At 36.1% G+C, this 17081-nt stretch overlaps 1 protein-coding gene across 21 annotated transcripts in view; it reads left to right on the top strand.

Moving 5' to 3' along the window:
* LOC131937624 (zinc finger and BTB domain-containing protein 17) overlaps positions 1–16668 on the top strand; it is a 31803-nt gene extending 15135 nt beyond the window's left edge. The window contains exons 3-4 of one of the 21 annotated variants that reach the window (XM_059295185.1): positions 10474–10945; positions 11044–11211. In XM_059295185.1, coding sequence (XP_059151168.1) covers positions 10474–10945; positions 11044–11086 — 515 coding nt within the window. In that variant the 3' untranslated portion in view covers positions 11087–11211. The other 20 variants (XM_059295181.1, XM_059295203.1, XM_059295191.1 and 17 more) reach the window with 20 other exon arrangements.
* Positions 16669–17081: the final 413 nt, after the last annotated feature.

Here is a 17081-nt window from a genome sequence, read left to right as displayed (position 1 = left end):
GTAGCTAAAGTTAATATAAAATGTAAAGTCATCTGGGATTAATGGCATTGGCAAATAGCGATGAATACACTATACAAAGTATCATCACTTTCTCTGTTTCAGGAAGAGGCTCTTCCTTTGCAAGACGAGCTGATCTTCATCACTTTAAAAAAAGACAAAATTATTTATTTGAAAGCTCCCACTCAGACCATTTGCGATCACTTCATGATACTCCAGCAGATCAAGGAAGTTTGGATTTCTATAAGGACACTTCAATTCAGTGTATTTTTTGTGATTGTAGACTTGACACTCGAGCCATGTATCAAAAACACATGAATGAATGTCACAGGGAAAAAAATGCTTTGCCATTCTCATGTTCCATGTGCCAAAAAGGTTTCTTTTCTCTGACTGGATTAAAACACCACATAGAAGCGCACAATGGCCGCCAATTCGTTTGTGCCATTTGTGATGCCAAATTTCAACATAAGCACAACTTAAAGCGGCATGTTTTGGGTGTTCACAAGTTAAAAGAATGTCCGAATTGTGCTGTCACTTTACCTGCTGGATTAGAATATAACTCCCATCTAATGACTTGTGGGAATAATTAATATGCAAGCACCAAGAGTTTTTGCTTTGTGTGTTAGCAAATGTCTTTAATCTAGTCTTGTATTATTTTTGTTGTAAACCATATGCTACTATTTTAAATTAATGTGGCTCTATTTCTTTGAAACATTGTGTTTGGTATAATAAAAAAAACTTATACAACAATAATGATGGTAATCTATGCAAGTATTTGTACGATGCACAGTCAACTTCAGAAACATTGTTGAAATTTTTTTATATTTCAGGACACATTCAACCAGTCTACAACTATAAGAACCGCACTTTTCCCTCATCATCTAGCTTAGACAGTGTACTTCCATCTAGATCAAACCGTACAAATGAAATGGCAAATATTCAAACACAGGATCAATTTTCTAATGCATATCCCTCAGAGCGATGGAATTCTCTCACATGTCAAATTTGTTCTGAAGTATCAGCCTCACGTTTTCTTCTACAAAAGCATATGTCAACACTACATAGCAGTGAAATGCCCTTCTCCTGCCCACTTTGCAACAAAGGATTCTTCACTCAATCTGGTCTTAATCGTCACGTTGAAGATCATGATTCAAAGCGCATCCCTTGCACTTACTGCTCATTGCAGTTCAAAAGGAAACAGTATCTTGTTCATCATCTGAAAACTGTGCATAAACTATTCCCATGCTTATATTGTTTATTGATGTTTAATTCAAAAGAGGAGCTTAACTATCATGTTTTAAATTGTGGGAAAAAGTGATTAGCGTTCTCAAGATAAATTCCCAAGATCTGTTATTATTTGCTTTTCAAAAAGATTCTTAAAAATAAAATGATGTACTTTCAGAAGATATACATAGTTTCTGGATCTTGTCATGCTTTGTCATGTTGCCTTAATTCATCACTCCTTGCACATATACATTGTGAACATACAAACCTTACTTTTTTTCAGGTGCAGGTTTAAAGCATGACTTAGACAGACCGCAAACTTCTGCATCAAGATATTCTCATGATTCATTAAGGTGTCTGGAAATTTCTCAAAATAGTAGCAATTTTGTGGAGGCTTGCACATGTGCTTATTGTGGAGATGTATTAGCAACACCATTTATTTTAAAGCAGCATATGTCATATAAACATAGTGAACGTTTACCTTTTAGCTGCGAGCTTTGTGGTAAAGGATTCATTAGCTATTCTGGTCTACGTCACCATAAACGAACCCACCTTGGCTGGTCATTTCCTTGTGAATTTTGTGGTGCAAAGTTTAAACATAAACATCACATGAAGGATCACGTAAAAAAATTTCATTCACAGTTTTTGAATGGTGGCTCATAATATTTCAAGTGCTGTTATATATCTAAAAATATCAACGGTTTAATAGGTCTTTCATCTTGTTCAATTTTCCTACATACTTCTATTCTCAAGTTCAAGCATAACAGGCCGCCAAATTAACAGGAGTATATATATTCTAAACTTTTCTGTTATCGTTCCTGGATTTTCCTAAATTATTCTACTTTACTTTCTATGGAATGAAATGGAAATAATGTGAGTTTCAGCATTGGTACTGAAGGAAACAATTTTGAGAAGTTCCTTTTGTTGGAAACTATTTACTCAGGCTACGAAATAAAAAGTACCACAATGGATTCGAGGTTTTGAAGATTGCTTTAAATAAAAGTGAACTCCTTAAAGGATAGTAACTCTTGTGATGCCATAACTGAGCTTAATATATAACATTAATTATGAGATGCTATTTAAAACTGTCAAAATTTGTAACAAAATGTAACAATTTGAATTGTTCTTTTTATTTGAAGAGCAAGACATATCTTGGGCTTACACATGTTCTAATGATCTTAGCCACATATAGTTTTGAACATTGTATTGTTTTAGCCTAGGCATCAGATAAGGCTGTGTCAAAATTTTATGTTATGGACTATCATTGATAATTTGCAGTTCTCTCCCCAGATTAGTTATTAGAACATGTTTTGTGATTGATGCTAATAGGGTAGAAAATTGACTGCTTCACCAGGTCACTCAATGAGCTTCGTGTATCCTATTTACAGAAGTACATTTTCTTCATTTCAGAGATGAGCCTGACAGATGTTGAAAGTTATTATCAGGATTATTCAAAAACAAATCCTGTTTTTAAAGAAAAGAAAGTAACATCTTTTGCAACTTCTAATGCAAGCCATTCACAGTCAACCATAAATTATCCAAATATTCAGCCATACCACTGCAGTTATTGCAAGACATTGCATTACACTTTACCTCTTTTCAAGCAACATCTGTCTCATTTTCATGGAGACAAGTTACCAAGGAGTTGTTCTATATGTGGCAAAGGATTTTTTTCCAAATCAGCTCACTACCACCACAGAAGATCACACGAGGAAAGAAAATTTGAATGTCATGTTTGCAGTTCCAAATTTCTGATGAAACATCACTTAAAAATGCATTTATTAAGTGTTCATAAAGTGGCTGTTGAAAACCTGTAAACAGTGTAACAGAATATTTTATTTTTGTTCACCATAGCTTATTTTTGTATGAAGTATGAATATTGTTATCTAGCATTCAATCATTGCCTTTAAATTTTTGAGTATGTGTGTTGTTTAAAATGTAACTTAATTTTTCGCTATTTGGATACCAACTAACAAATTACACGGATCAAGTGTGTGAATGACTCAAGTGTTTATTCTGTTTCAGGAGCAAAGTTACCCTCAGCCAAATATAATCTTCAAGGGCATATGAGATCTTCTTCTTCGAGAATGTTTCCATACTCTGGAGATGCAACATCTTCTTTTTACGATGAGACATTGCTTCACACTGACCCATCAAATACATCTCACATATTACAATGTGGTTTTTGTCCAGAAACTTTTATTGAAACTTCAGCTTTAAAAGCCCATTTATCTCAGTTTCATGGGCAGGACATGCCCTACACTTGTACTCTGTGTGGCAAAGGCTATTACAGCTCGTCTGGTTTATATCGTCACATACGAGTTCATAAAGGAAAAATGATAATGTGTCCTGTTTGTGATTCTAAATTTACTCAAAGCAGTACATTGAAAAGACACTTAATGAGGTCCCACAATCTGATTCAATGCATATCTTGTAAACTGATTTTAAGATTGGGTATAGAGTATAATGAGCACACCCAGAGGTGTTGCATTAATGTAACATAATTTTTTTCTATTGCTATTTTTAAATTTGCATTTATAACAAAAAACCAAATTAATATGGACAGTAAAAGAATAACTGAAATTATCTGCTGTTTGTTTTATTTTTTATGGTGTATGTTTTTTTTTTTCATTAAGTTGTTGTCTCTCAATATTTTAGTTCAAAGTGTGAATAATGAAAATGTGCCACAATTGCCAATTCAGTGTTTTGTAAACATTTTTAAAAAGCTTAATTTTAAAATGTTCACTTTCAATTAAACAATTTTTTATCATGAAAATATCAACACATAATGTATGTTAGAACATCACAGATATCAATTTCATTCTGGTAAAATAAAAAATAAGGCTATAGAGATCTCAAGGTTTTTTTTTTGTTCTTACAATCATTGTGACAGTTCTAGGTCAATCCAACTGAAGTTATCACAGAATATCGTCAGGAAATACATAATTTAACAGAAAGAACATTCACTATGGAAAGGATGTGTAAACCAGTTAAGACCAAATAACAAAGCACAGTAACTTCATTTGGAACTTTTTGAAGTTTTCTGTGCACTTAAGACTCGCTAAATTTTTTCCAGCACAAATATACAATTTAAAAAGTGAAACTGTCCTATTTTTATTTTTTTTTGTTTCAGAAAAATCTAACAAAACTGCAAGACACAGTCGAAGAAATAATATAAGTGGCATTTCTGGCATACCTCATAACTTACCAGGACAGTTTAAGAGCCCAATTTATCCCTCTGTTAATATGGCTCCTAACTTTAATGCATATTCACTTTACCCTGAGCCTACAATGTCAGCTAGCATTAAGTGTCATGTTTGTCAAGATACTTTTATGGATAATGGAAGTTTTAAGGCTCATATGTCCCAGTTTCACGGAAGCGAAATGCCCTTTACTTGCACACTTTGTGGCAAAGGTTACGCCAGTTTTTCTGGTCTTTCACTACATTTACAAGCACATGAAGGAAAGACATACATGTGCCCTATTTGTGATTCAAAATTTACACAAAATAGCACAATGAAACGACATCTAAGGATGGTCCACAAGACAACACAGTGTTTAATTTGTCACAATGTATTCAAGCTCGACACAGAATATCAAGAACATGTTTTAATTTGTGGTCAATGAATAGCAAATGTAATCTGCTGGATGTTTTTTTTTTTTTAAAGAATTAATAAGTGAACTTTGATTTTTATAAGCTGTACTATGATTATTTTTAGGTACAAATAAGATTATTTATTTTTATTTCAGAAAAAGAAGGTATTCCTCATAATCATTACAACTATCTATTGAAAACTACTAAATCAAGAAAAAGTGACTGGAATTCTAAAAACTTGGCCAGAAAGAAAACATTACATCATGAAAATCTTTATACAGATTCAACACCTGCTGAAATGTTCTCTACTACACCTTTCTCTAATGAGTGTGAGAAGTACATATCATCTGCAAATGTGCCCACCCAAATGCATTTGTCTCTGCCATTTACCTGTGAAATTTGCCAAAAAAGATATGCTACTAAAGCTGGGCTTGCGCTGCATACTCAAACTCACCAGGGGAAATCATACATGTGCCCAGTGTGTGATTCTAAATTTACACAAAGAGGCACCATGAAGAGACACTTGAAATCTATTCATTTGTGTTTGCAGTGTCCGACATGTGAAGGTGTATTTCAGTGTGGACCACCCTTTCAAAAACATGTCTTAGAATGTCATTAACAAATGTGACTGTAACATTATAATGCCTTGCAATTTCTCAATTTCAGCTTTTCATTTCATATTTTTAAATACACAAAAAAATGAAGAGTGCAACTCGATAGTTTAGGCAATGATTTCGTTATTATTTTTGTTTCAGAGGAGCAGGCTACACACAACAGACAATTCCTTAGTCATCATTTTAGTCCACATGAATCAAGCTTTCCATGCCCCCACTGCCCAGCAGTGATTCTTACTTCAAGTGCTCTCAAATCTCACATATCAGCAGCACATAACAACATGTTGCCCTTCAGATGTTCTGAATGTGGGAAAGGTTATTTAAGCTCTGGAGGACTATATCTTCACAAACTTACCCATGAAGGCAAATTTTACGTGTGCCCAGTTTGTGATCTAAAATTTGCTCAGAATAGTAGCGTCAAACGTCATTTGCGCAGATGCCATTCTTGTGCCCAGTGTGCTTTATGTTTAGCTGTGTTAACTATCGGAGATGAATTTAATCAACATGTTTTATATTGTCGAAAATGATAACCATCTGATTTTTTTCTGCATCTAAATGTTGGGATTACCTTTTTTATGTACGTTATTTTTTTGTTAGTGAAGCAATGAGCCACTTTTATTTGCCCAAATGATTGTACAATTGTTTTCTGAAATGTTTTAAAGATTCTCAATGTCAACATCAGTTTCCTCTTATTTTTTTTTTGTAAACAAGAAAGTTTTAAATTGTAATTGTAATTAGAGTTTTTTTTAAATTTTGAACCTGACTGCTATATACAATAAAGAATGTTTGGGAAGAGCAGAAATCACATAGACAAGAACGAACCTGCTACATGTGATTATTTTATTCTTTCAGATGAAAACAGACAACAAGGTTACTACAGTACAAGTAGTAGTCTTCAGTCATTACCATGTCGTTCAAGTTTGTCTTATAGAGGAGAAAGTAGCTATTCTCACTCTGAAACACCAAAATATCAATGCTTCCATTGCCAGATTCAGTTAGGCAATGCTACTGCTTTGAAAAGACACATTGCTGAGGAACATAGTAATGTTATGCCATTTTGCTGTTCTTCCTGTGGAAAAGGCTACTTAAGTTCAACTGGTTTATATCTTCATACACTTTTGCATAAAGGAAAATCTTACAACTGCCCTCTTTGTGATTGGAAGTTCTCACAAAAAAGCAACTTAAAACGTCACTTGTTAAGGGTACACAAAAGTGTCCTTTGTAGAATTTGTTCAAATTTATTTTCTCATGGACAGGAATATGATCGTCATATTTTACATTGCCAAAAATAAATCTTTTGATGTGCATTAAAATTGTACCGTATTCAAAAATCATTGCAAGACAGATATTTATTCCTGTGTTAACTTGTAAATAGATGTCAAAGTGATGGACTAAAACTTGTTTATTTTCAGAAGCACTTGCACAGGACGACAGAATGTTTTCACTTAGTGCAAATAATCATGTTGCTAGAGTTTCGGCCCCATCGTCCATGCCCTTGCCCTCTTCGTATGTGGCACATGGCTCAAACATGCCTTATCCTGGAATGCTAAGATCTGTAGTGCAATGTCCCTACTGTGACAAAGTTTTACTAGACCAGCAGATTTTAAAAACTCACATATCACAGGAACATGGGAACGTGATGCCATATCCTTGCTCTCTCTGTGGAAAAGGATACCTGTCACAAATGGGTCTTAATCATCACATGCAAAGACATAAAGGACAAACTTTTAGCTGTCCAGTTTGTGATTCCAAGTTCACACAGAAATATTCTGTCATAAAACATTTAAAAAATGTCCACATGTCATCAAGATGCAACACATGTTCTCTAGTCTTCAAAATTGGACCAGAATTCAACCAACATATCTTATTCTGTCAACCCAATACTTCAAATGTTAACTCTGTATCATATATATGATTAATTTAATTCTCATTGGTTGTTAATGGTAGATCTAACAAGTTTTCCAGCAACCAACAAGAATTTTTATTGCTTTATTCAACTTGTCAAGCCAAAGAAAAAACCCAGAAAGATATAGTTTATATTTTTATTTCAGAGAACCGGAATAGAAGTGAAACTAAATGGCAGGGCTCCTCATCCAATCCTCATTCAGAATTCCATTTACAGAGAGGAGGTCACTTGAGCAATCAGACAGGATCCACTCCCAATCAGAACATACAATGCCATCTGTGCCACAGTTCTGTGTGTTTTCAAGATTTTTTCTCTCTGACTGCCCACATACGACACCAGCATCAGCAGCCTGTGCCGTATAGTTGTACACTATGTGGGAAAGCTTACAGTACTTCCACTGGGCTCAAACATCATATGGAGGTTCATGAAGGAAAGACATTTTTATGTCCAATCTGTGACGCTAAATTTACAAGAAAGGGCACTATCAAAACACACATGAAATCTGTGCACAAATTGTCACAGTGCTCTAATTGTGGGGAAATAATAAGAATTGGTGAAGCTTATAATCAACATGTTTTGCATTGTGGCAGTTCATAAGAAACTATACAATCCTTAGAATATGTTGTTTTGCTATTCTGTACAAGCAGTTAACAGATACTATTTCTTGACACTAGTTTATGCAATCGTATATGATAAAAGCAACCATCACAACCAATAAGAAAATAGCTCACACAAAGTATTATATATAGTAAGCCTTTGATTTGTGTAGACACTTGTGTTAGCAGGTTAAAACTGTCTGGTTTAGACAATAACTATTGTTACAACATAGTATATGTACATAGCTCATCCCTGTATGTTAGTAATTTTGTCTTTAATTTAGGAGATAAAAATCATTTTGTATGTTGTATACTGACAAAGAATCATAAAAGAATATGTTGGAAAAATACCTCCCTGAACTATTTTTACTACTATTTTTACTTCAAATAACTCTTTGTATTTTTGTAATATTTTTTTTACTTTTGAAAAAGGTTATTTCTTTTCAACCTGTTGATGTCCTGTGTCGAACCTACATGAAAAATGAAAAGCTAGCATATGCATTGTTTAAAAATGCACTAACGTTAATACTAGATTGTGTGGCACTTGAATGTTTTGCTTACCTTTTTTTCCACAGAATATAATAGAAAAGCTGCTGTCAGCAAAAGCCAACAAAAATTAATTGACACCACTTATTCATCTTGTTACCAAAGCCATCATACTTCAATGCCTGAACAGAATATGCAAGAGGAAAGAGTAAATATTGATCCATTACTGAATAGCCATTGTCCTAAGTGTAAAATAGATATGCCTGCAGTTCTGCTGAAAAAACATTTAGAAGAGTTCCATGGTCAAAGAAAAATATTTCAGTGTGACCAATGTGGGCGTGGATTTTTCAGTTCAACGGGTCTTAGTCTTCATCAAGAGAGACACCTAGGGAAAAAGTTCATGTGTCCCATTTGTGATTCCAGCTTCACTCAGAAAGGCAAAATCAAAAGACACCTGCAGAACATCCATGGCTGCACTCCTTGTTCCACCTGCTCCGGCATATTTCCCACAGGACCAGAATTTAACCAACACGTCTTGCAGTGTGCAAACAGTGATCTAGAACAAACATTCAAACAAAATTGATTTAACCCAGCTGCTTTGTGTTAACCATACTCATGTTCATGCCAATAGTTTAAAAGAACAAGTAGGGATTTGTGTGTCACATGGGGGAACTACCATAATGAACAGTGCATTATTTTGTTTTTTCAGGGAAGACTGTAAGAAGGAAATGGCCTCAGGCACAAGGAAGCTCCTCTGTCTCACCATCAAGTAATGAGCTCATGAGCCCAGCTGGACGAAGATATTCAGCTGGTTTTAGTGCAGCTCCCAATCAGCCTAGTGCTTTAGTCTCTTGCTACCAGTGCCAAGAGAAGTTACCACCTAATGCACTCAAGGCTCACATCTCACAGTTTCACAGTGAGACTATGCCTTTCCAGTGTTCACTTTGTGGGAAAGGTTTTCTCAGCGTGTCTGGTCTAAATCATCATACACTGGCTCACGAAGGAAGGAAATTCATTTGTTCTATCTGTGACTCCAAGTTCAATCAGAAAGCCCACCTCAAGTGTCATCTCAACAAAGTCCACAAGCTAGCACAGTGTCCCACTTGTTCATTGCTATTTAATCTTGGCGATGAATTTAATAAACATTTAATTCAGAATCATTAAGAAATCTAATGTGCTTTTTCCTGTTTAATTGTATTAAATTTTTTTTTACAAAAAATTTTTTTTCACAAGGGCTATTAATGTTTAAAAAATATTATTTTAGAAAGATGTAATGTAACAATAGCATAATTATTTTAAAAATATGTTTGTTTTATGTATAAAGTTACTTTAGTAATTTAAATGGCCTATTGCAACATGATCATTTGGACTTGAGCATACGTGTATAAATATCAAAGTAGGACACATTTTCCAATATTACTATGGCATCTTCTGACTCATCATTCCATGGCTATTCAGTCAGTACCTGCATTCAGTTTATAGGAAAGGCTTGAAATGTTTTTGTTTGTTGCAGGATATCATATCCATGAACCTGGACTTAAGAAAAATAGTGTCAACTTATCTGCCCACCGCTTTTCTTATGATACAATGGATTTACCTCCAGACTATGCAGCCATGGACAACACTAATGTTGAGTGCCCCCATTGTCCAAACATCTTACCTAAGAACTCATTAAGAAACCACATAGCTAAATTTCACACTGTGGATAAGCCATACTCCTGTACTGTGTGCCACAAAGGATTTTTGTCATCAACAGGGTTCAACCTTCACATGCAAGCACACGCAGGAAGAAAATTTATGTGCTCTATTTGTGATTGTAAATTCAACCAAAAAGTACATTTAAAAACGCACCTGAAAGGAGTTCACAAATTGGCTCAGTGCATGGTGTGTTCTGGAGTATTTGGAATAGGAGATGAGTACAATCAGCATGTACTCCATTGTAACTAAATGCACACTGGAGAACTGCTGATGGGAGCTTATTATTGAAATAAAAAGTACATTTAGCATACTTCGCCCTAAAAATCTTTAAAAATAGGTAATTAATTTTTTTTTCAGAATTCAACACCAGTTTGAGCCAAGGCGATTTATTTGATCGAGATTTAAACACACACACAAGGACACAAGTGAATCAAAGGGCGAGCTATTCTGGAAGCCCAGCCCCACACAAACTTTCACTGTGTTCCACGTTTCCACAAGCCCCTTCTGCGGCTACCAGGGAATGTGAATACTGCCATCAGGAAGTTTACATCAGCAACTACAAGAGGCACATCTCTCTAGAACATGGTCACATGCTGCCCTTTTGTTGCTCGCTCTGTGGCAAAGGCTGCCTCAGTGATGCAAGCTTGAGATTCCACCTGCAGGCCCATGCTGGAAGATTGTTCTCTTGCAAACACTGCACTATGAAGTTCAAGCTGAAGCATCATCTCAAAGCGCATCTAAACAGAATCCATAACTTAATTCTGTGTGCTAAATGTTTGAGTACTTTTGATGATGTCCAGTTATACAACAGACATTTAGCAATGTGCAGGTCTAATGCTTTTCAGTCCCAAACCTAGTTCACAAGTCATTTTCTGTTAAAATTGTAAAAATGTTTGCTGAAATTTTTCATTTAATCACTTGTTTCAGGGCCAAGTTCCTCAACTCAAAGACAGAGAAATCCAGAATTTAGCTCACCTCATCCACCCATTTCCATGCCCACCATACCTCCTCCACAATATGTATCTAATGAAGCCGTACAATGCAGTGTGTGCCCTCAACAGTTGTCCTCACTGAAGCTCTATCACAGACATCTCTCTGACCAGCATCCTGAGACCTTACCATTCAGGTGTACAACATGTGGAAAGGGATTCCAAACAAAAACTGGCCAGCAGACACACATGCAGTCTCATGATGGAAGAACATTTCTATGCTCTTATTGTGATTTTAAATTCAAGCTAAAGCATCATCTGAAGACACACTTAAAGAGGATTCATAAACTTTCCATGTGTGGAAAGTGCTTGGCAGCTTTTAAAGACATTCAAGACTACAATAGACATTTAGCCCAATGTTAATCAAATTCATAGACATGTTTTTCTTGTTTTGTGCATTCATTGATTTGATGATGATTTTCTATTGAAAGAGTGACATAGAATTAATTGCATTGTTTCAGAAAGGAGAAGGAAGTACCCAGTGAAGCATAGAGTTGCACCCCCTGCAGTGACAGGACCCAAATGTTTGCCTACACATGTTGAGCCTGTGTGGTGCATACACTGCCCTCAAAGCTTCCCATCAGTGAAATTCTATCATCGTCATTTGTCAGACACCCACCCTGAGCACCTGCCCTTCTTCTGTACACTCTGTCAAAAAGGTTTCCAAACGAAAACTGGCCATCAGATTCACATGCAGGCACACTCTGGGAGGATGTTTTTATGTAATATATGCGACTCAAGATTCAAACGAAAACATCACCTTCAGGAGCACACAAAAAGGATCCACCATCTTAGCCAATGTGGCCGATGTCTCAGTACATTTCACGATGTCAACGTCTACAACCAGCATTTGGCTTCTTGCAGCCTTAATGTTTAAACTTGTTTAATTAAAGAAAAAAGCTGTATTCCCTATGTAAGCTAGACCTACAGGCAGACAGATTGCAAAAGTAGATGTATATCTTCCTTGTTAGCACTCAAGGCATCATCTATAAAGATGCTATCAATTTCGTTGAACTCATTTCCTTTCAGAGTCGAGAAAAGTTAATCAAGTACAGATCCAGAATTCCACCCATAATTTTACAGAAGCATCCACTAGTGAGTCTATGAATCAAATGATTTGGTGTCATATATGTTCACTGGGACTACCGTCAGTTAAATTATACCATTTACACATGTGTGAATATCATACAGAAGCCATGCCATACTCTTGTGATATCTGCCAGAAATATTTCCCCACTAGAAATAGCTTTCATCTTCATATGAGAAACCACCGTGGTAGACAGTTTATATGTGGCATCTGTGAGGCAAGGTTCAAATTAAAACATCATCTTAAAAAACACATGAGATGCATCCACAAGCTAGCCCAGTGTGGCAGATGCATGGCTACTTTCAATACTATTGACGAGTATAATATCCACATGTTAAATTGTTTGTGAAATTAATGGAGCTTGTAGGGAAAAAAGGATTGTAGTTGTTGATGATGTTTGATGTACCAATAACTAGAAAGGTTTTCTGTGTTCCAGGAATCCAGCACACATTTCCTCATGAGCATAGGACACAGAGCTTTGCATCCACCAGCTCAGCCCTTTCATTCACTGAGGGGTTCCCTGTCCAGTGCAAGCTCTGTCCGCAGGTCTTGTACTCCACCGTCATGTTCAACCGCCACCTTGCCTCCATTCACCCCCATCTCCTGCCTTTCAAATGCAAAATCTGCGGGAAAGGTTTACAGACCAGAAGTGGCCTCCACCTTCATATGGCCACGCATGGAGAGAGAAAATTTCTTTGCACGGTCTGTGACTGTAAATTTAAGTTCAAACATCATTTACAAGGGCACATGAAGAATGTTCACAATCTGTTTTAATATGAACTGTATTTATTAGCATTTAATTTACTGTTGTGATTCTCTGTTTTGGTACATTCAGCTAGTGAGTTTGAATACATAGAATAGTTACATGTTTTATTACCTGTGTCTGGTAAGATTTCATCTCCTACATGTTGATGATTGTATTTATTTCTTTAGAATCACCCATCCACTCATCATGTTTATACTGATCATGTAAATAAAAATATATACCTAAGATGCAGGTTCTGTCATAGAGATGACATTTTACTGTAATGATCTTTTAACACATTCATTTACTCCATTTATCATATGAATCATTTTACTTTTAAAAAACTTGTTTTTATTTTTAAAATTTATTTTGACTTGTTTTATTTGTTATGCTTTCACTTTCAATATTTCTAACTTGCTTTATTGTTTCAAGCATACTGCTTAAAACAGGTTCTCCTTAATTAACAAAAATGTTACTGTTTTTCTGAAACTATTTTCTCAGTCTTTGGTTTTGGGTGTCATCGCATATCTCTGTAATATGGTAATTTCATGTTTATGTATTTTTTTATTTTCTTACCCAGTTAATCCAATTCAGTAAAACATACTGGCAAAAGTTTATAATGATGCATGTTAATTTTTGGTTAAGTTTACTTTGTTTAATTGTAGACTTGTTACAAAATAAAAGTTTGAAATGAAACCATTTGTCTGTTATTGTTTGAATAGTTTGTGGTGCTGCACTGTAGCCTTTTTCACACTTATCCCACTGTTTAGTGTGAGATACATTGGTGACATTTTATTGCACTAAGGATTCAAACAAAAATCCAACTCATTAAAAGACTACAAACACGATGAACAATATTTTAGATGATCATTATACGATTTTGCTTGCTTCAAATTTGAGGAAATTACTGATCGTACTTTTATAACAAAATTTAAATGAGATTAGTTCTTGGTATTGGTAGTAAGTTAGTGGTAGCTGACTTTTCCCAATACATTCAACATTTAGTAATTTGAAAAATAATTTAAAAAAAATTTAATTTCGGATAATAAAATAAAAGAAAACACTGATCAGTTACAACTGCTTTTTAAAATAATGATTTATTATAACCGGACTGATTATACACCATTACTTTTTGTAAATGAGCTTATCGTTGAAAGCCTGGTAAAATTTCTTGACAAAAAAACGTCTGTCTAACTCACGAGGATCAGGGTCAACAGCTTCCATCAGCAGATGCAAGGCAACAGAAGAAGAATTAACATTTAGCAACACAATTTTATCAAGCGTGTATCTGTATTTTATCAAGCACCTGTTATTTAGTGTAATACTGTATACTATTTTGTCAGTCACTGTAGCATTTAATAAGTTATGGCAGAATAATTTGTATTTATATACAAGTGAAAGTTTCAAATTGTTCGCCAAGACAAAATCTACAATCTGTTGGAAGTTCTCAGTCCATGAAGAAATCGAATAACTTTCAAATTAACACGAAAGAACTGTAGTAAAAACATTGTCTCTAAGCTGGAATGTCATATAACTAGATGTATAACTCTACAAAAAAGTATCTTGTTATTTTCAGAATCCTCCTCCCAGCGCCAGAACAGAATGTTACCCTTTAGTGCTCCATACCCCAGTGTATCTTCAGAGGCACCACTAGCCCCGTACACCCCCGACTCTAACATGCCCTACCCCGTTCAGTTCTCTCCAGCACCTGTCCAGTGCCAGTACTGTGAGCAGGTGTTGCCGCACCAACAGCTACTCAAGTCGCACCTGTCTCAGGCTCACGGCCACCAGCTGCCGTTCATCTGCTCCCTGTGTGGGAGGGGCTACCACACCCAGATGGGGCTGAACCACCACATGCAGGCCCACAAAGGGAAGACGTTCAGCTGTCCGGTGTGTGATTCCAAGTTCACGCAGAAGTTTACCATCAAGAAGCATTTGAAGAACGTGCATCATTCGGCGCAGTGCAACAACTGTTCCCTCGTCTTTAAAATCGGACCTTCGTACAATCAGCATATATTGTCTTGCACTCCAAGCAGATAGACTTTTTGTTGTTCAATGTGTGTTATGTGTGTGGACATTTGTTAAGTAGGCCTACTTAATTTTTGTATTTCAAGTATTTGTTTTTAATCTAGAACTGCATCATGTAGGCCTATAATACTATAATGAATACCAAAGAAAAAAAAAAGGAAAAAAAAAAGAACTTCGTTTAAAAACGGCTAGTAATATTTCAAATTTTATTGTGTAAAAACAAAAAGTCAGGTTAATTCATTTTTCTTTCTTCAGGATTATCAAATTGGGCCCAGTCGTGCAGTTCATCCCCCCAAACAATGGAAGAACCACCTGTTCGCCCTAAGCAAACCAAACCTAAACGCCCTGCTGGACCCTGGTTCCAATGTTCACAATGCCCCATTAAATCTCCCAGCCTCACAGCACTCTCCGCCCACAGGAAAAAACACCACCCGGTCAACCCTGAAGCCTTCAGCCCAGCCGGGCAAGACCCCGGAGGCTTGCCGTTCGTCTGCAGCATATGCGGCAAGGGCTACCATACGTCCATGGGCCTGCTGTACCACATGCACGCACACGAGGGCAGGTCCTACCCGTGTCCCGTCTGCAGCTCGCGGCTGTCGCAGAAGAGCTCCGTCAGGACCCACCTGAAGAAGGTGCACGAGGTGGCCCAGTGTATCACGTGTTCGGGGATATTCAAGCTGGGACAGGAGTACAACCAGCACGTCCTCCATTGTGTTTAGACAGAATTTTTTTCATTTTCATATGCAGAAAGTTATTGCTATTGAAAACACTAAGACTAAGACTGTTTTAAATATTAATATTAATTAATTTGTAATCCATTCTTTTTAAAAAATGTTCTTGAAAAAATTCTATACTGCTATTGTCAGTGCTATTATTTTTTTTATAGATTGTTTTTATTTTTTAAAATTAAAAAAAAAAATCTTCACCAAGAAATACATTTCCTTTATTTTTAAGCCTGCTTTTTACCAAGCAAAATAGAAGAGGTTCCCGTTACGAACACATTTTGTATGGAGAGAATCATCATATATAATATATTAGGCTTTTGACACAGCTTCATGATTTTGCTTGTTTAGACAACGTGTGTAATTATTTCTTGTTCTAAACGATGAGTGCATACTTGACAGTCTGCAAACCCTTTTATTCCACAGAGATTTACTCTCGAGGCTCGGAAGAAACAATTCATGAATCGACTTTTTCACCTTTTGCAGCTTCTAGCTTATCCCGGAACCAGGCACGGGGCGGCGAGCGCGCGAGGCTCTACAGCAGCTCGGCACGTGCAGGCAACCACACGTGCCCACACTGCAGAGTTGTCTTGCCCGCCGCTCTGCTGAGCAAGCATGTTGCTGAGATCCACGGCGCGGAGGAGAAGCCGTTCCAGTGCCGGGTGTGCGGGAAGGGATTCTTGAGCATTTCCGGTCTGAACCACCACAAACTGCATCACACTGGTCAGAAGTTCATGTGCCCGATCTGCGACACGACTTTCACACAGAAGGGTAAGGTGAAGCGCCATCTGAAGAACATACACGGCTGTTTGCCCTGCTCGTCGTGTCAAGGACTGTTTCGCATCGGGCCAGAGTTTGAGCAACATGTCCTTTACTGCCCGAATGACTCAAAAAGTGGCCAGATCAGTGGGTGAATTCATAAGCCATATTCATTTAATTATAGGAATTTCATTTATTTCAAAGGAATTTGGTTTTATAAAAAAAAAAAAATTCGTTTGTGGTTTGATAAAATAGTACTAAAAATAATTATCTTATTCTGATTTTTTTTTTTTTAGAATTTATGTAAACGACTTAAAAAAGTAGGCAGATAATTCGTGAATTCAATGGCTGTATACATATCGTTAGCAGGATCATCGAACTATGTATATTTTAATTTTTCTTTTGTGAATATCTTTTTACCTTTGTGACTTAAAAAAAGGTTCTTAAAAGAATTGCTTATTTTATTTCGTGTGTTTGAGTTGTATAAATGTGAAATGTGAAGCACAAAGTGGCGGAACATGTGCTAAAACCCAGAATGCGCTTTAATCTAAAAAGGTTTTAGACTCGTCTTCAGATCTTTAATACATATTTTTATTTTTACAATACATTTTGTTGTCAAAATTAAGAATAAACTT

Source organism: Physella acuta, unplaced genomic scaffold (genome assembly GCF_028476545.2).
Source record: "Physella acuta isolate Inbredline_101_S28 unplaced genomic scaffold, ASM2847654v3 ptg000215l, whole genome shotgun sequence".
NCBI lineage: Eukaryota > Metazoa > Mollusca > Gastropoda > Physidae > Physella > Physella acuta.
This window is presented reverse-complemented; position numbering and strand designations above follow the sequence as displayed.